The sequence below is a fragment of the Lipotes vexillifer genome, unplaced genomic scaffold (genome assembly GCF_000442215.2).
Source record: "Lipotes vexillifer unplaced genomic scaffold, Lipotes_vexillifer_v1.1 scaffold204, whole genome shotgun sequence".
In the NCBI taxonomy this organism is placed as follows: Eukaryota; Metazoa; Chordata; class Mammalia; order Artiodactyla; family Lipotidae; genus Lipotes; species Lipotes vexillifer.
Window position 1 is genome coordinate 2,200,205 of NW_006777418.1, and position 19,851 is coordinate 2,220,055.

A 19,851-nucleotide genomic window follows, 5' to 3' on the forward strand; every position below is an offset into this window, starting at 1 on the left:
GGGATCTTCCCGGACAGGGGCACGAACCCATGTCCTCTGCATTGGCAGGCGGACTCTCAACCACTGAGCCACCAGGGAAGCCCTGATCTGGGATTTTTAATACGTGTTTATTAGCTAGCACTGTGCATAGTCTCTGAAGCGATTGAAAAGACTGCACCGTCTCATGAATTGTTGGTGATTGTGGAAACTGATAAAGCCTTTCTGGCAGGCAACTTAGTAATATGTGTCACAGTTTTAAATGTGTGTGTAGTTAGTCTACTTCTGGGAATTGTAAGAAGATAAGAATGTTAGATAAGATCACAAAGCTATTAATCACTGTGTATCTGTGTGTACGTGTTTACCGTGTCTTAATTCTTTGAATAGACTGGAAATCTAGGTTTAATATGCACAGTAATTAAACATACATTTCTTGAATGTCTGTCATGTGTCAGGCTGAGTGCTTAAGTGCTGTAGATAAAAACGTCAACAGTCTTTAACTACAGAGACTCACAATTGGACAATACGTTTCCAATAACCAGAAAATTTTTTTTAAGAAAAAAACAATCAAATTTTATTCTTTTTCTAGCACCCAGAGATAGCAATTCCTAACATCTGCTTTCAACTTTTTTCTATCCAAATATTTTCAAATTTTTTCACAAGTGAGATCATAGTGTACACAGCAGTTTTAAACCATTTTAACTTAACAGTTTATCACAAATGCTTAAAATTCACTAGAAGGATTATGCTTAATGTTTATAAATGCGTTTCTATCTTTTACATATCTGCATCTCATGGATGTGCAGTTTATGTAAAAATTCCCTTTTGTATCTTGTCTTCTTTCTCCTTGTTATACTAATGTATACTTTTCTGGCTCTTTAACCTCCAGCCTCTAAGCTTATTTTATTTCTGTTCTGCCACTTCCAAATGGAAAATTGTTTCCTCCTTCATCTGCTTATCTGGAAATGGTGTTCATCCTACAAGACTCAACTGATATACCTCTTTCTCCAAGTCTCAAATCCAGCTTCATCCTCTGCATTCCTGTCATGCCTTTAGTAGACTTGCATTATGGAAGCTATCATACTCTGTACGCAGTGGCATCGGCCTGTGTCAGAGATCACACTCCACCAGCCTGGCAAGTGGCATTAGTTTGAAGCATTTTCCTGCAGGTCTAGGTTGAATGCTCTGGGCAGAGCAGCCTCTAGGTGGCATAGACTGTTTTGAGAACTCCTCACTTATGGAAAGCTCAGGACCGTGAAACAGCTGCCTGGCTAAATTCTGTAATCTGCATAGGCCCAGTGAGTCATGTGTTAGAAGATGTGAACCCAGACCATAAGCGGTAACCAGAATATTTTAATCAGCATAAAATAAAACTCCCAGCAATAGTAAATATCATAATTTATTATATTTGAAAATAGGCACCTCCTAACACTGCTCCTTTGGCATTCTTGGGACACACGTTTTCTTTTTAAATGGAGGGGAAGGTGTGTGATTCTCTCTTGGCTTGCTGTTGGCCTGTGTCCATGCCGGAATGTGCAGGGTTCTGAAAATTGTGGTCAGGAGTCAACAAGATGTGACCATGCCCATTTCCATGCATTTGAGAACAGTGATCTTTCCTTCCACAAATTTCTAAAATAGAAAACTGTGGATTCTTATGCCTTCTTTGATAATTATGTCATCAATAATCAGAGGGTGGTCCCAGTTATATTTTCATGCTATCATGGTGAAGTTCATGTGTGTGTTTCTGTTCATTTGGGTCCGTGTCTGCTTGGCATCCTCCATTATGACTCTCACTTATGGCCAGGGAATCCATGTCCCCCTCACAGATGGTGTATTTGGCATTCCTCATGCTGTTCACTTACACCGTGTTGGTGGAGATGCAACCCCAGCCCACCGTGCAAGAGTGGCTCGTTATCATTTACATCTTCACCAATGCCATTGAGAAAGTCAGGGAGGTGAGTTATCCCTTCTACCTTTGTCTTCTCCATACCTCCGATAGACGTGTTCTGCGCTTGGGTGATGAAAATGGAGAGGTCAAGCATGAGGGTGAGTCAGGCAATGATCCTGATTGGTATGCTACAGGAAAGGTAATTAGGGGGAAAATTTCCGATCTCAACCTTTTATTGTTGCCAAATACTTTCTGTTGGTTGTTGCTCTTTGAAAGCAGTTATTTTAGGGGACATCTTAGTGCGTTTATCAGTTCTAGAGTGATGGTATCTAGTTGTTTATAGACCCTCCAACTATTTGATTTCCCAAAACTGTTTTTTTTTATAAAGCTGATTTTTTTTATAGCCTAACATTACTTGCATATTATTGCTTTCATGTCACAGAGTGGCACATAAATGGCTAAAGTTGTGCAATGTGTAAAGAATTCATTTATAGTTTTTGAAAGTTCCTACTAAACATTTTTGAACATTTAAGATAAAAATCCCTCTGGGGCAAGTAGTCCAAGAAACAAAACAAAGCAAACTTTTCATTTTTAGTTTGCAATGAGTCACTTAAAACAAAAGAAAAGGAATGAATATTCCTATCCAGTTATAACTGCAATCACATACCATGTTTTAGATATCATTGTATATGTATCTCTCTCTACCTCTGTGCATTTACATACAATGATTTTGTCCTAGAGCCAATATGACCAACCTTGTATTTTATGTAGAAAACAATTCAGCAGAAAAACATTATCTGAATTCTACCATTTTTATTATGCTTCAGTGAAAATAGCTTTTTACTATTTTACATTTAAGTTTGTCTGATATTCTGTTGCAGGGGTAATTTCTTATAATAGTGAATTCTAATATCACGTTCTGAGTAATTTGCTAACTACTCACTAAATAGCAGTAGTGGGGCCAGGTTACAGGATTCTTTGGTTTCTTTGCGCTAGGCTATACGTCATGAAATGGAATTGCAGCTATATTCCATTGCAATATTGCGTTTTAAATGTCTTGGTGTTTCCCTGTGTTAGTTTAGGATTAATGAAAGCTAGAAAAACTTTGCTTTTTTGAAAAAAATTCTGGTTCGTTTTTAAATAGCTGGCCAGTACTAACAGTGAGATTAAACTACATTTATAGAATTGTTTAAATAATTCATTCCCCAAGGATAACTTACGTCTCCAAAATCCCCTTACGATCTAAGGTTTGGCGTGATTCAAAATACTCCTTAAAAGAACAGTTGATGTATTAAAGATCATATTGATCTTGGGTTATAACCCATTCTTTAAGTTTCCCTCTTTCTTTCATCTTTTAGGTCTATATTTCAGAACCTGGGAAGTTTACTCAAAAGGTGAAGGTATGGATTAGCGAGTACTGGAATCTGATGGAAACTGTGGCTACTGGCCTGTTTTTGGTGGGTTTTGGCCTTCGGTGGGGTGACCCTCCTTTTTACACGGCGGGAAGACTAATATACTGCATCGACATCATATTCTGGTTCTCACGGCTCCTGGACTTCTTTGCTGTGAATCAACATGCTGGTCCCTATGTGACAATGATTGCAAAAATGGTGAGTCTGCTGTATAATCTGGTGTTCTTTTAACAGTTCTGCTTAATTTCATGGTTCACATACATTGGTTTAACTCTTGAAATTATTTAAAGAAGCACACACTTCATCCCCACTTTCCTTATAACCATAAATTCATATTTAACAAATGTCCTTGGATGGCGTATTGGGTAATTGATTACAATACTCAGCTTACCCTTTTCGTTAGGGCCAGATGATGGGGGGTTGAATCATATTTGTCTCTGAGCACAGTAATTCCTGAGGGCCAGATTTATGTGAGACTACCACCAATATTATTTTCTGCTGAAATATTGATTTGTCTTTTTATCTCTCCACCCCCAGCCAACTCTTAAATAGTGATTACTGTGGACCACAGATTGTTCTAAGTACTTTGTATGTATTAACTCATTTAATTTTCAAAACAACTTTACGACATGGGTACTATTATTATCCACATTTTATGTTCAAGGAAATGGAGTTCAGGTAAATTTCCCAAAGGCATAAGTCGGGGAGCCAGGATTCAAATCTGGGCCACCTGGCTCTGTCTGCCATCTGAGCTCACTGTGCACTTGTATTAGCCCTGTCCAACTGGCTTTGCACAGGACCTAAGAAGGACAGTACCTCAAGGTCATCTTTGCTTTTTCTTCTGGAATACTCACTGGCAGGGAAGGGGCAAGTTCTTGAGAAGAAAGGTAGTGTTGGAAGAAAGGAAGAAGACAGAAAAGGGAGAACCTTCAGGATTCCAGAGATAGATTTTTTTTATTTTATACTTTTCTCTTAGACCAGCAATATTTTCTCTGGTCTTGGTGACATTGGTATTAATTCAGTAGGTTATGCTGAGGTAATCACTGTATCTCAGTGACTTAGCACAAGTTTATTTCTCCCTGATACAAAGATTGATGTATGCTCATGGAGGCCGCCCTCTACCCAGTGACTCAGGGATCCCGAATCATTCCATCTTGGGACATAGCTGTGTCAACATGTGGCTTCTGAGGTTTCCTATGACAGGGAATAAGAGGGATGGAGAACATCTAACAGCTTTTAACTGCTCTGGATGGCAAGTGACTCAAATCACTGTTAACTCCACAGCCCAGTGGCCAGGAATAGGTCAGGTGGCTCCTGCCTCATGGAAGGGAAGCTCATGGAATATTCATGGAGTATGTCTCTGCCACAGGGAACAAGTGGGTTGAACTGATGTACACTTAGTAATTGAAATGAATTATTTAAAAGAGCGTTTAGAAAATTACAGTACATGAGCTATATATACATGTGTGTATAGTACATGTGTGTACTGTATGTGCCCCATTGTGCATTATAACAATCAGGCTTACTTTTAATACAAAGACTACCTGTTTGGGAGTTAATGAACCACTGGATTTAACAAACATCATTTTATAGTTGTTTTTGCATCTTTAAAAAAAAATTCTTCACTTCATTATGATGTTCAGTACCTTGGAGCAGATTCTTGGTCTGATGAATTTCTCAGACTCTAACTCCTGAAGATAATCCTGGGAATAAGGAGCCATTTTACTAATTTGAATATCCCTATTTTTTTTTTCTTTTTCTAATCTCTGATGAAAAGTTAGATATTAGTTAATCAAAAGCTATTCATATTTCATCACATCTTATAAAAAACACAGATACTCTACAGTTCGCACACTTAAATTACTCCATAGACTACATTGACATGAAACATACTGTGCAGAGAAAACAAAATGTGTTAGCCGAAGGAAATCCAGCTATTCATGGACTAGGCATTTTGGTCAATGACTAGACAGTCTTATTATTGGCAGGTATAATGATGATGGCTGCAGGTGTTTGATTTGTTTTAAATTTCAAATCTGTAGTAAACTTCTGGCCGTGCTGTGCTTTTTTGCAGACAGCAAACATGTTCTACATTGTGATCATCATGGCCATCGTCCTGCTGAGCTTTGGAGTGGCACGCAAGGCCATCCTTTCACCAAAGGAGACTCCATCCTGGAGGCTTGCTCGAGATATTGTGTTTGAGCCATACTGGATGATCTATGGAGAAGTCTATGCTTCAGAGATAGATGGTACGTAGAGGATTCCGCCACCATGCAGCAATTGAACCTTTGTAGATACTCAGAGTAATAAAGAACCCTGGAAAACAACCATCTGAATCTTAAAAATGTCAAGAGTTTGTGGTATTCTGCTAAGTCAATATGCTAAATATTTGTCTAGAGTCATAGCACTGTGATTCACCTTATTTCTCATTCTTTTAAATTCTTTATTTGTAGTTTGTTCAAGCCAGCCGTCCTGCCCTCCTGGTTCTTTTCTTACTCCATTCCTGCAAGCTGTCTACCTCTTCGTGCAGTATATCATCATGGTGAACCTGTTGATTGCTTTCTTCAAGTAGGTTATTTTAATCAAATACAGTTATTTTGTATGAATCAAAAATGGGTGCAGGTATTTTGAAAGATTCACATGTAACCTTTTTTTGTGTGTGTTTCATGTTTAATTACTATGGTTTTAAAATATGGGCATGGAACTACTGGCAGGAAGGCAGCAGAATATGAGAAGAGAAAAATCAATAAATAGAGAGTGTAATAAAAGCGGACTGAAAGGAGATCATACACTGTAATTAAGCAATAATTTGGAATCGTGGAGAGTAACAATTGACGAGGCTGAAAGTTGGTTAAAGGGTCCTTGATAACTTTCCTTCATTGGCTCTCAGTATATCTCATTCTCTGTTTTCTTCTATATCACTTTTCACTTCTTCTCAGTCTTCTTTTCTGGATCATCATATTCTCTTCAACCTTTTAACACTGGAATGTCTCTGGGCCCAGACGTTTGTTTTGTTTACACTTTGGTGATCTTGTTCAGTTTCCTGTATATGTATACTGACAAATCCCAACTGATATCTTCAGCCTAGATCCCTTTCTTGAACTTCAGTCCCGTAGATCCAGCTCTCCTGTTCCATTACCAGTCAGATGTATAATATTGGGTTGGCCAAAAAGTTCGTTCGGGTTTTTCCATAACCTCTTATGGACAAACCCGAATGAACTTTTTGGCCAACCCAATAGATTTCTGAGCTTTCAAATGTCCAAATTCTTGATCTCCCCTCTTTCCCAACATACACTTATTCTGCTTGTAGTCTTTCCCAAATCTATAAGGAAGGCCACATGTTTCTGTCAAAGCTTCACCTTTCCCATTGTTCGGACCAAAAACCTTGGCATTCTTAACGCGTCTCATATTTCTAGCTCTAGACTGTCAGAAATACCTGTTGACTCCATCTTCAAACAGATCATCCGTCCAACCTCCTCTCACCACCCCACTGCTACTACCACAAAGCCTCCTAATTTATTTCTCTGCTTCTGTCTTTGGCCCCTATATTCTGTTCTCAACACAGTAGGCCTAATGACACTTAAATTTTTAAAATTACTTAATTAATTAATCACTCTATTCCCTAATGACCTTTCAAACATATGTCAGATGATGTCACTCATCTGCTCCAAACCATTCAAGGTTCCCCACTTCCTTCTGGGTAAAAGTCAAAGTTTCTACAATGACCTAGCTTCCCTGGTACTACTTCAGTCACCCATCACACTACTGTTCCCTGAATCTGTGCCTCTCCAACCACACTGGCCCCTCACAGTTTTTCAAACAACACAGAGGTGTTTGCAGTTGCTGTTCCCTCTGCCTGGAATGCTCTTCCCCCAGATATCAGTGTGGTCCATTCCCTCACCTCCTTCAAGCCTTTGCTCAAATGTCCCCTCTTTAATTAGCCCTAACCTAAGGATATTATTTAAAAGTGCAGCTCCCTTTCCTTCGACCATCTCCTTGGCATGCCTGGTCCCCCTTACTCTTGTTTCTTTATACTACCCACTTATATATACAAATATATTTTGTAATTTATCTCTATATTGTGTTTTTTCCCCCGTTTAGCTCTTACACTGGAATATAAGCTTCACAAGAACAAGTTTGTTTTTTTGGTTTTGGGGGTTTTTTTTTGGCCTTTTTTGCCCATGAACTTATCCCAGGCACTGAAAAGAGTGCCTGGCACATATTTGTTTAAGGGATGAAAGAAATCAAGTGAAGTGATGAGAAGAAACTAGTATTTTCTGAATGCCTCTTTTATGCCAGGCACTGTACTAGGTATTTTATTCATTAATTATATCATTGAAGAGAGATAGATAAGAAAAGGGAAATCAATGCATAGAAGTTAAGTAAAGAAAGTAGAGGAGATAAAGGCTGAAGGCAAGCAAAATAAATCAGATCATACACAAAGAGGTCTGTTGTTGCGTATATATGGGGAAAACATACTTTTTTGCTTGTTACAAGATTATATGATAGCTATCATCTCCCTTTAGCCTCACCATTTTATGCACTTGTAACATTTGCTGGTGTTTAATTACTGTAGCTATTTTTTTGTCATTTCAAATAAGATTAAGAGTGGGTATGAGATTTTTGTTTCTCAAAAATGGCAGGTGTCAAAAGGGAGGTTGACAAATCCTCCCACAGGCCAGTCTTCTCACTGAGATGAATACACTGAGGAGCTGAGCAACCCCAGATCGGACTACTTGTCCAAAGGCCCCTTTCCAGATTCTGTAATTACAAGGAACCTGAAATACACTGTGAAGATCGCCACCTGCTGGTGGGCAGGCTGTGATCACACTTGGAGTGGGAGTAACATGTAATTTTGGTGGCCCTCAGACTTGGTTGTGCAGGAGAATTACCTGGAGGACTCACTGAGACACAGATCGCTAATTGGGTCGTTCTGGGATAGGGCCCAAGAATTTGCATTCCTGACCTGTTCTCAGGTGATGCAGTGCTGGTGGCTCAGTGACTGCGCTTTGAGAACTACCGTTAAACTCAGTCAGTCGTCAATGTTTCCTTCATCTACTTTATGAACTCTGAAACTTCCCTCCTCTTCTTATCCTAAGCTGGCTTTCTCCAGGATAGTTCAGGTTCCTTCTCTTTATCATTCCTGCAGTTTAGGGTTACCTGCATTTTTATTTGCTAAATGCGGCTGCCCTTCTCAAGTACTTCTCTGCCATCTTTCTCTAAAGAGAATAAATTACATATTAGCCTAAGCAAAATATTAAGATGGATATTCCATTGTGTCCTCCCCACCCATATCATGTTATAGACTTAAAGTTAAATAGTTAAGGGTGATATGTTGTTTGAGAATTTGTACCACTCACCACAACTTCTATTACAAGTTCTATAATATCAACATATTTACTGCACTATCTGCATATTAGAATTGATATAATTAAAGGGAGAAAAGTCACAAGGTGGCCTGCCAATAAGGAGTCACTTTTATTGTAAGGTTAATATAAATAATTGATCTAGCTGCTGAATCGAAGCTCTGCTTATTGACTTATTTTAGGATGAATTGATTTTTCTTCCATCTTTTCTTCATTAATATTCTTTCGTTTGAATGTTTTAAGGAGGATTATTCTAGCACTTCTCACATTTGACATTAGGAGAATCTCTTCATAAGGTTGACGATATAGAGGGACATTAGAGCTGTTTACCATGAATGATGAATTATGGACTGAAAAGACCTTCTTATGCGAGAAGAGATGGTGAATCAAGAATAATGTTACTTCGAGAGGACGGTTTCTGTTCATTGCATTTAAACTGTTGGCATTTTCTTCTCTCTGATTGTAATTTCTACCTTTTGCTTATTCTGATTAGCATATTTTAATGTAGAAGGTGATTAATGTATGTTGTTTGGTGGAAGAAGAATTGTAAATGCAATGGATATTATTTTTATTGGCTAACTACCGTCCATGTCAGGAGAACCAATCATAAAAGTTGGAAAATAAAGCAATAATCTAACTGTTATGTTTCAGGATTCCATATTAAAACACTGTCCTTCTTTTACCACAACTTACAGTAACGTTTACATAGATCTGAAATCCATTTCAAATAACCTGTGGAAATACAATCGCTATCGCTACATCATGACCTACCACGAGAAGCCTTGGCTGCCCCCGCCTTTTATCCTGCTGAGTCACATTGGTCTCCTCCTTCGCCGTCTTTGCCATCACCAAGCTCCAAATGACCAAGAAGAGGGTGATGTTGGATTAAGTAAGTTTTCATTGGTGGGGCAGGAGGAAGAGAGTGCAAGAGTGGAGATCCAAGGTGAAGACACCTGGAACGTTGTCGATTAAATTCAGGGCACAGGATGGAAGGCTCTGGGAGTTAACTGACAAAAGAGTATCAGCTGAGCACCTAGGTCTAAGTAAATGCATGGATCTCATTACGTGGTTGTAGTACCTTTCGCTAAAAGTAGCTGATACTTTGAAAGAAAGGAATAGGTAGGAACAGAATCTCTGCTTGGATGTGTAAAGGCTTTTTGTCACCTGGAAAACCCCATGTTTTTACTCTGCTTAGCTGGGAAGACGTCAGAATAACTCCTAGAGAGTAGTCAGAGTGACCTATACTTATTTCCCTGTTGTTGAAGATGGAATCCAAATTGAAAGGATACAGAAGGTCTTGTGGACTAAGGGAAATAGATAAACCAGACTTTGCTTAGTTTATTCACCAGAATCATGGCTCTCTGGTTCTCTAATCTACTGAATATGGAGATGATTCTTTATAGATGTTTCATATTTTCAAGAACTTCAACTCAGGATGCAGAAATGTGGATTCTCTCTCTTTTTTTTTTTTTTGGCTCGACATATTTTGAGATTTTCCTAGTTCACTTTGCTTATCCATATATAGCATGATATGACTGTCATACTAATTGTCATAAGAGAACATTCCTTCTTGTGGTTCAGAGATCTTCCGTAGTTCCTCTAGGCCCACTGGTACTAGGCCCATTTCTAGATAATTCCTAGATATAGAGGAAATGGATAGCATAAATTCACAATCCTTTATCTCAATCCCTAAATTCAAAATACACTTGAAAATGGAAAGTCTTTTTCTTCATAAGTTGGAGAAAGACTCAATTGGACAGAAGAGGGTGACGGGACTAATGTAAGCCATTTATCCTCTTTATCCCTTGTAGTATGGATATTCATTCATTTTTGCTGCAGAAATGATGTGTTTGATTTCAGGGTATTGCCCTAGCTACAACTAGGGATTTTACTCCATTTATGGCATATGCACTATATTAACCTTTCCAAAACTAGAAAACTTCTGAATTCTGAAATGGACTGGTTCCAGGAGTTTCAGATAAGGGATTGTGGACTATTTATACATTTCAGTGGGCCCTTAGGAGGACAGATGTTAGCACAAGGGTGACAGGGTGACATGCTTTTGCTCCTGCTGTAGTTGGCTCTGGGAAGTATTTTTCTTCTCTTGAGTCACTTGGTGATTTATTTTTCTTTTCCATTTCTTTCCCCTAAGAGATTCAGCCTTTATATGGAAGTCAAAGCACAGCTGAAGTTAATTTAAAGGCTTATAATTATATTATAATTTCCCGGCTTCTAATGGAGTGCCATCCCAGAACAACTGTAATCCAACAGGAGAGTGTGAACCACTTGAGAGATCCTGGGATTAGCTAGGATTTGGCCCCGTTTTCTAGCACCATAACAAACAAGGCTTTCCTTGGCTTACCTTGATCTGAGCTTATAGGATGATTCTGGTATAAAACTCGAGGAAATATTCTGATGGACAGAGGTACATTCACCCTGAACTCTGGGGAATTCTTGAATTTTTGCGAGATTGCCTTTGATTCTCTGTATTGAGGATCAAGACGTTTGCACATGGGGCAGCAGTGCCACCTGGTGGACAGTCACAAGAACGTGCCACATACTGCAAGCTGCACCTATCATTGGAACTGCTCTGTGGGTTGTTTGCTCTCAGGAATCCACAGAAGGCTCAAACCATACAATTCTAAAGTTCCTTACTCATACAATGCAAACACACATTTAGAGTTGAGTGGGGATGGGGATTTTTTTGGTGTCTGAAAGATGCTTCCAAGCCATAAAAATCAGAAAACAATTGTACCTTTGAGTTGTGAACACCTTTTATGGCTGAGTATTTTCTTTTGGTCATCTTTTAAAATGAATATTTTTGTCTCTCATTTTATTGGAAAGTTACAGAACATTTGCATTTCTAATAAATTCTGGAGAACTTTAATGGTTCTTTTTTTTTTTTTCCTAATTTAGGTAAAATAATTGAAGGAAGAGGATATTCCAATTTTACCCTTTTTGCAACAGCATTTTTATATTTAACAAGTATTAGAAGCTTGCTCAAAAGATAATGCATTTTTCTGCTAGGTCAGAGTAAGAGTCAAGGTGGTAGACCAAATGTGATTGCTGAAGTTTGATGTAGAATTGCATTAGTTTCATAACATCATGAAACGACGTGTCTTTTAATGAATTAATTGTTATTGTCAAGGAAGAAGTATAGCCTTGATTGGCCATTGACTGGTCATAATGTCTCTTTTTTCAATAGAAGAACTTACTATATACAAACTCAGTGTATATATAAACTCAGTGCAACAAGGTAGAACTTCCTTATACTTACTGGATTAATTTCAACAGACTTTGACTTCTTCTAACCTTGATTTTAACCTGTAGGTTACTTATTGTCATTTTGACAGATAAACCAGTTGGTGGGGGAACTTCCATATGCATATAAATGTGGTGAATTTTTATGTGTAAAAGTATTCTAATTTAAGAAAATATTGAAGGTAAAATATCTGTTCCACGAGTCACCTTCAAATTCCCACATCTGTTTATAGGACAAAAAGGAAAGACCCAGCCTGGTGTTTCCAGTTATTTCTACATAGTGCTTCCCAATTAATATTAGGAATACAGTGTGACAAGGCAGCAAACTAGTATCATGCTATGATAAAAGCTATGGTTTTATCCATTTTTAACACCAGTGGAAGAAAAGTCAGACACTGTATCAGCTTCCTATGGAGGATGAATAATGATTCTTTTTATGCACTATACTTATTTCCATAGAACTCTACCTGAGTAAGGAGGATCTGAAAAAACTTCATAATTTTGAAGAACAGTGTGTGGAAAAATACTTCCATGAGAAGATGGAAGGTCTGAATTGTAGTTGTGAGGAACGAATCCGAGTGACGTCAGAAAGGTAAAAGTTATATGTGTATTTTCACCCTCTAAACTGCTACCTAAACCTGATTCTACTAGAATGTCTGAAAAAAGTAGAAAGGTCTACTTTTAAAACCCAGAGGTTTTGATTTTCTAAAATTTCGTCTAGTATCGTATAATATTCATGCAATCAGTGCACATTTATTGAGCATCTGCTATGTTCCAGGCAGTCTCCTAAGTTAGTGGAGATAAATGGTGAATAAGAGAGCAGGGGCCCTTCCTTCATAGCATTCACATTCTAGTGCCTGCATGTGGAGGGGTGGGGGTGGAGTGAAGGACAAAAAAGATATATGTAATTTAATGTCAGACAGTAAAAGAACAATGAAGGGGAAAAAAGTAGTATAAGGGAATAGAGATGGATCGTGGAGAAGGGTCTGCTGGAGTTGGGGGTTGGGTTGGACCGCTTTGGGAGCCTGCTGCAGGAAGGTCGCTCTGAGGCAGCTGAGGAGGAGAGACTTGAGGGAGGTGGGATGGAGCAGCAAACGTGGATGCAGGTGAGTCCAGGAGCATCAGGGTGCTGGTTGCACTGGGAATCATGGAGTCATAGTCTCGGGGTGCCTGACTAGCACTTGTGCAGTGGAGTTGAGGGCAGATTCACTGAAGCGTGTGGAGGGTGAATAGAAGTAGAGACAGTGATTAGAGTCAGATTTTCTAAGAAGTTTTTCTCTGAAGGGAGGTAAAGAGGGGTATGGGGACATGGTGCAGTTCTTTTGTTTTGTTTCATGTGGAGATAATAAAAGTAATATATTTGTTACTGGAAAAGATCTACCAGCAAGGGAGAAACTGCAGGAGCCAGAGGGAGGAGGTGATTTGCTGAGTGAAGTCCTCAGGAAGGGCAGTTAACGGTGGGGGCCAGGAGAGAATATGGAGAGTGCTCCAGAGGATGCAGCCAGGCTGCGGGAACGCAGTTCTCATGGCAGTCATCAGCTGAGGATGTCTGTGGGTGTGTGTGATTTGGGGGGGCCATTCAGAGGCTTGAGGAAAGAGGAGGCATGTTGGAGAAAGTGGACAAACGTAGAAGCTCGTAGGTCAAAGCTGCTGTACATGTGCCACTAATCGCGGGTACACAGCACTGGATCAAAATATGGACTGCATGTGATTGTATGCATTTTAAAAATTTAGAAATAATTGACATATAACATTATATTAGTTTCAAGTATACAACATAATGATTCGATATTTGTATATTGTGAAATGATCACCACAGTGAGTCTTGTTAACGACCATCACCATACAATTTTTTTTCTTGTGATAAAGTGTTCAAGGTCCACTCTCTTAGCAACGTTCAAATGTACAATACAGTATTATTAACTAAGTCCCCGTGATTATATGCATTTTTTTTACAACGCAGCATTGCTTTCTTAATTGGAAGCAAATTGGCAGAAGTTGAATGTGTTCTCTTACTTTTGAATACACACGGACCTGACTATAAAATGTTATACCTAATTATGCATATATATTTTCTGATGTCCAAACAGATAGATAGTGAATCCTTAAATATGGCTTTATTTGAAATTGAATCACATTAAGACCTTTCTAAATGGTCACCTTGGGCATATGACTTATTTCTGAACTTTTAAAATTAATACCATATTTATATAAATACATTTTAGGTAGCTGATTGAATTTCAGATCAAATTTTAATATTGAGGAAAAAATTGAGTATCAAATAACAATTTGTGAACCCACAACATTCTATTTTACTTAAATAATATCTTTAGGCCAAAACTCTGTGAGCTTCCTTCTTTCCCTTTCCCCTTTCCACACGTTCTGCCTCCTTTGTAGCTATGCTCATTGAGTCCTGCGGGCCAGCTTGGTTCTGCTTTGTATGAAACATGTACCCAGATAGGAGTTTACAGAGCCAGCATGAAGTCCTGCTTCTAGCTATGTGTACTTGGGCAAGTTTACTCTGGGCCTTGTTTTCTTCTCTGTAGAATGGACACAAAAATAGGCCTACCTTTTAGAGTTGTTGTGAGGATTCCATGGGATAATATAGATGAACTGTGTGGCAGTGTGCTAATGGATAGTAAGGGAGTAGTGAAAGTTATCTATTATTATGTAAAATTAGGCTCCAATTTTATGAGTACAATTTCTTCTAAAATACATATTCCCTTCCAAACCTTAAGAAAAGGGATGTAAATAGATAAGATGGGTCAAGTTAGGCACCTCCGCGCCCCGGTATTATGCACTGGAACAAGGTCATGGAGAGCCCTTCACTTTACACTATAAACGAAGGAAAAATTTTAGGTGGTCAAACAGATTTACCTTCTAGGTTGTTAGCATATGGATTTGAGGAGTCAGAATTGGAACTAGGGAGACCACTCGAGAGATTGATACAGCAGACAGCTGACGCCCAAGGACTAGCCAAATTGGTGGTAGCATTGAAAGAAGTCCATTTGGTCTGCTGTAACAAAATACCATAGACTGAGTGGCTTATAAGCAGCAGAAAGTTACTGCTCACAGTTCTGGAGTTTGGAAGACTGAGATTAGGGTGCAAGGATGGTCAGGTGAAGGCCCTCTTTGGGATACAAACTTCTCATTGTGTCCTTATATGGTGGAAGGGGCTAAGGAGCTCTGTTGGGGTCTCTTTTATAAAAAGTAGAGCACTGATCCCATTCGTGAGGGCACCACTGTTATGACCTAATCACCTCCCAAAGGCCCCACCTACTAATACCATCACTGTTGAGGGTTAGGATTTCAACGTGAATTTTAGGTGGGGACACAAACATTTAGGCCACAGCAAAGAGAATAAAGGCATATTTAGAGAGGACAATTCAAGAGGTGAGTTAAGGATTGGCTGTGGCAATAAGGGAGAGGATGAAGTCCAGGATGACTCATATCTGTAGCAGGGTAATTAGGTGAAAGGTGGCACTAAAAGATAAAGAGTACAAAATGCATGGCAGGGAGGGTGTGGGGGAAAGCAATAAGGTTTAGATTTTGTTGAGCCTGAGATTCTGGTGGTGCGTTTATCCAGAGATGTCTGGAAGGCTTTACATACGTGAATCTGAAGCCCTAGGGCAAAATTTGAACTGGACAAGGAAATTTGGGAGTCATCTGCCTATTTTAGGAAAACAAAATTATGACAGAGGGAGCGCTTATGCTCAGGAAGCAAGTGGAGTGAGGAGACTCAGTGGGCTGAGGGTCTCACCCTGAGAGGTGTCAACACCTGTATAATAGACCGAGGAAGAGGAATTCATGGAAAAGACTAAAAAGAATTGATCAGAAGAGTATAAGGAAAACCAGGAGAAGGTGGTATCACGAGTCAAGTGAATACAGAGTGAAAACTGGAGAACCAGACATTAAAAAAAAGTAATTCAGTAATAATAATTAACAATAATAATACTAATAGTAAACTGAACACCAGTAATCATCATATGCTATCACATTTATCTTGAATTTTTTTCTTGGGATTTGAGTATGTAGCTTCTGAAAAATATTCTAGATGCTTTCAAGGGCTCTAGTGTTTGATTATGAAGCCCTAATTTAACTTCAGAACATAGTCGATCAATTTTCCTTCTTGATAGAGCTATCTCACCAGCCCTCTTTTTACATGGTTGTCCTTGTTGAGGTCATTCTGGGGAGCTTGTAAATGAGGTATGGGAGAGAGGGAAGAATATTTTCCAGTGGTAACTCAGCAGTAGTTTGAAGAGGGAGCGAAAGGAAGTTAGGAAGATATTTGCATGTTTGCCTACCTCTGAAGAAGAGATTACCTATATCTTTACAGAGTTAAGTGAATTGTAAAAGTGGAAGGAGAACATATTAAGGCTGTTTCATATCTTACTTTCTCTATTTGGAACGCCAGCTACTTTTTGTCCTAGTAACATAAGCCAGTGTTTTTCCTCTCTCTGTTGTATGGAGTAAGATGTTAACTAGGTATTTTTCCATATTAAGCGTGTTTGGGTATGTCATATTTGGGAAATACTACATTTAAAAAAAGTTTAAACACTTTATCATAACGGGCATTGTGACTCAGAAGAGTTATAGTTTGAGCTCTTCCTATAATCATTTCGCCATGAAACCTTACTGAGAAACGTTTGTGAACAACTCCCAGCATGGAAAATGTGGGTGCAATTCATTTACCCCTTCACGGGACTCTAGGACCCCAATAGAACTTTGCCTGGATCCCTGCTGAGTTGCTGAGAGGTGCTGGAGTGCAGTGGTTAATGCCATTGAATATGGAGTCACACTCTCTGGCTTTGAAGCCTCACCCTGTCATTGACCATGTGACTGGCCAAGTGACCTCTTTTCATGAAGGGATAGTAGGGTGGTCATGTGGATTAAATAAAATAATGTAAAATGCCTGGCACATAATGAGTGCTCGGTGAATATTATGATTATCATGATGATTATGATTGTCCTTGTTATAATTTCATTTTACAATATCTGGTCCAGAGACCCACAATGAAATAATAACCATACTGGTTTTCCCACCACCCTCAAACCTTGCACAAAGGAAACTAAAATTACGAGAATTTCTTTTACATGTCAGAATGACTAAAAGACTAGATTAAATTAATGTAGATGGTGGCTGAGGAATATAATTAAAATATATTTCATGGGACATTGAGCTTTAGAAAAGAAGTGCCTATGAAAGCAAGAGGACCTGATTTGAGAGTGACCCGGTTATTTGTCTAAGTCTCTATTGTAGCAATGTTACCTGTGCTGTGAATAGTTGCTGGTGTCTATTGTATCCCTTCCATGTGACTGCTGCTAATGGAACTTAATGAGTCTCCATTACTGCTGTTTGGACTGTACAGTTTTTGAATTAGTTGAAACAGTGCACTAGATGGAGAGGCTCTAATTAAGCATGTTTGGAAGGGAATATACATATATTTTGTTCTTTTTTCTTCATCATCCTTGCCAATTCTAGTTTTATAGGTTCCAGAAGGTCAAGAAGCCTTTACTAAGGCTCTACTGAGTTATACAAGTTGAAGCAAGAAAGAGAGAGTTCCACCCACATAGGTGATAATCAAAATTATACCATCCTCTTTATTCTTTAACTCCTATCTGCAAAGCTTCCAGGAAGAAGTGGAAGATTTCTCAATCCATGTGACTTGAGATATATTCTCGAGAGGGGATGTCTAACACTATTTTGGGAAGTGCTTGCTACAGCTGAGTGCTAAGCTCTTCATGGTATAATTACTGCTTTTCCCAGCCCTCAAATAAGACTGGGGGCAATTTGTTATTTCTGCCTACGGTCATGTCAGCCATGAAACTGTTGGTTTCCTCCCTTGCAATTTTTCACTTTATTCCTGTTTATCAAAGATTTTCATTATGGGGAAATTGGAAAGTATACCCCTTCCTCCAAATAAAAGAATGAAACAGGGAGAAAAGAAACAAAAAAAATGTCATAAGCTAGAGTCCACTGTGAAAAATTTGGTCTTTTTCCATTTAGTCTTCCACATATTTTTAGTTAAAATTATACAGGTTTGCATTTTGTCCCCCTACCCACCTTACACATCAAAAACATTTCTCCAAATAATTAAATATTCCTTGTAAACATATTGTAATTTTTATTGTTTCTTGACTTACAAAGTTTTTATACCAAATTTAAAAGTATATAATGCAGAACACAACAGACATCCACATCCCCACCCCTGCCATCAGAAATACACAAAGAAAATGACTATTAACAATGTAAGTATGCTTTTTAATGGCTGCATAATATTCTATCTCATCTGTCTGCCTTAGCGTAGTAAAATTCCTGCCTCTTTATTTGTCTTGGCTATTTGAACATTCCTATGTTGCATCCCTGCCAACCTTGAGTCACTAAATCTCTTTTTTAAAATTTGCTAGGTTAAAAAAATGTTACAGTGTAGACGAACTCATTGTTGTCTTATTTTTATTGATAATTTCTCTGCTTACCTAATGAGATTGGATATTTTACCACATTTCATTATCTTTTGTGAATTATCTATTCATGTCCTTTGGGATCTTTATATTTTTTTTCCTCAACAATTTGTAAAAACTTTTGACTACTTAAGGGATACAATCACCTCACTGTATTTGTTAGAATAATTTCCTGTTTATTTTTTGTTTTAAAATTTTTTGTTTTATTTTCGTGTGTATGAGTTTCATTTTATGTAACCACAAAATATGTATTTTGTAATTTATTTTATTGATTGTTAAGCTTAGATAACTGTATTAATTTCCTAGGGCTGCCATAACAAAGTAAACTGGGTGTTTACTGGGTGTCTTACAACAACAGAGAGCTGGGTGTCTTAAAACAACAGAAATTTGTTATCTCACAGTTCTGGAGGCCAGAAGTCCGAAATTACGATGTTGGCAGGTCCATGTTTTCTCTGATGGCTCTAGGGAAGAAATCTTTCCTCGCCTCTTCTAGCTTCTGGTGTTTGCTGACACTCCTTGGTGTTCCTTGGCTTGTAGATGCATCACTCCAGTCATAAGGTGGTCTTCGCCCTGTGTATCATCACACTGTCTTCCCTCTATGTCCAAATTTCCCTTTTTTATAAGGATATGAGTTGTATAGGCTTATGGCACACCTTAATGATCTTATTTTAACTTGATTACCTCTGTAAAGACCCTATTTCAAATAAAGTCACATTCTAGGAGTACTGGGGGTTAGGATTTCACCATACCTTTTGGGGCGGTGGGGAGGACACAAAACAAAACCTATCCCCATACAGAGGTATTTACAGAGATATATGCAGATATATTTTCTTTGTTCTTTCTAATTCTCTAAATGAAATCAACTGTTACATTTAATTTGACTCTACTTGCAATTTACTTTTGCACTTGCGTAGCTGAAGGTGCCTTGTGTTGCTTTTACATGAATCAATGGCTAGACATCATAATTTTGGGTTAAAGTATTCAAAGTCATTTAAAAATTTGCCTCGGGCTTTCTCTGAATGTAGGTCTCTTAAAATGGGTTTTGTTTGAAAGTTGGGGTGCCTGGTGGTACTGTAGACTTGGAATATTATTCTAAAAGATCTGTAACTTTTTTTTCGAATTATGTATTTGATTATTGATTCTGTTCCTATCATTCTAGTTTCTTCCTCAGGATTTCCTTTCTCTACCAAAATAGCACAGTGCTGGGCAATAAGAGATATTAAAATGTTTGCCTTGTAAATTAATGAATATATTAATGAATACAAATGGGCTGATTGATGAGATGAGTGAAGGGATAACTAGCAGGAAGCTGGAAATGTGGCTCTGAAATATTGGAGAGAAATAAGGGGTAGAAATACAATTTGTAATTTTCCTTATTAAGGTGATAGTGGGAATTACAGGAGTGGGTGAGATCACCTGGGATGAGAGTATGTGTTGGATAGAGAAGAAGGCAGGAGACAGACCTAACTTTGGGAAGCGGCTTAGG

At 38.4% G+C, this 19,851-nt stretch overlaps 1 protein-coding gene across 1 annotated transcript in view; it reads left to right on the forward strand.

The window, feature by feature from the left end:
- The window catches only part of TRPM6 (transient receptor potential cation channel subfamily M member 6), a 115,912-nt gene that overhangs the window by 59,114 nt on the left and 36,947 nt on the right, over positions 1-19,851 (forward strand). Inside the window, exons 20-25 of the mRNA XM_007450994.1 lie at positions 1,803-1,931; positions 3,223-3,474; positions 5,351-5,525; positions 5,730-5,844; positions 9,338-9,531; positions 12,363-12,495. Of these exons, the coding sequence (XP_007451056.1) occupies positions 1,803-1,931; positions 3,223-3,474; positions 5,351-5,525; positions 5,730-5,844; positions 9,338-9,531; positions 12,363-12,495 (998 nt within the window). The remainder of the gene's footprint in view (positions 1-1,802; positions 1,932-3,222; positions 3,475-5,350; positions 5,526-5,729; positions 5,845-9,337; positions 9,532-12,362; positions 12,496-19,851) is intronic.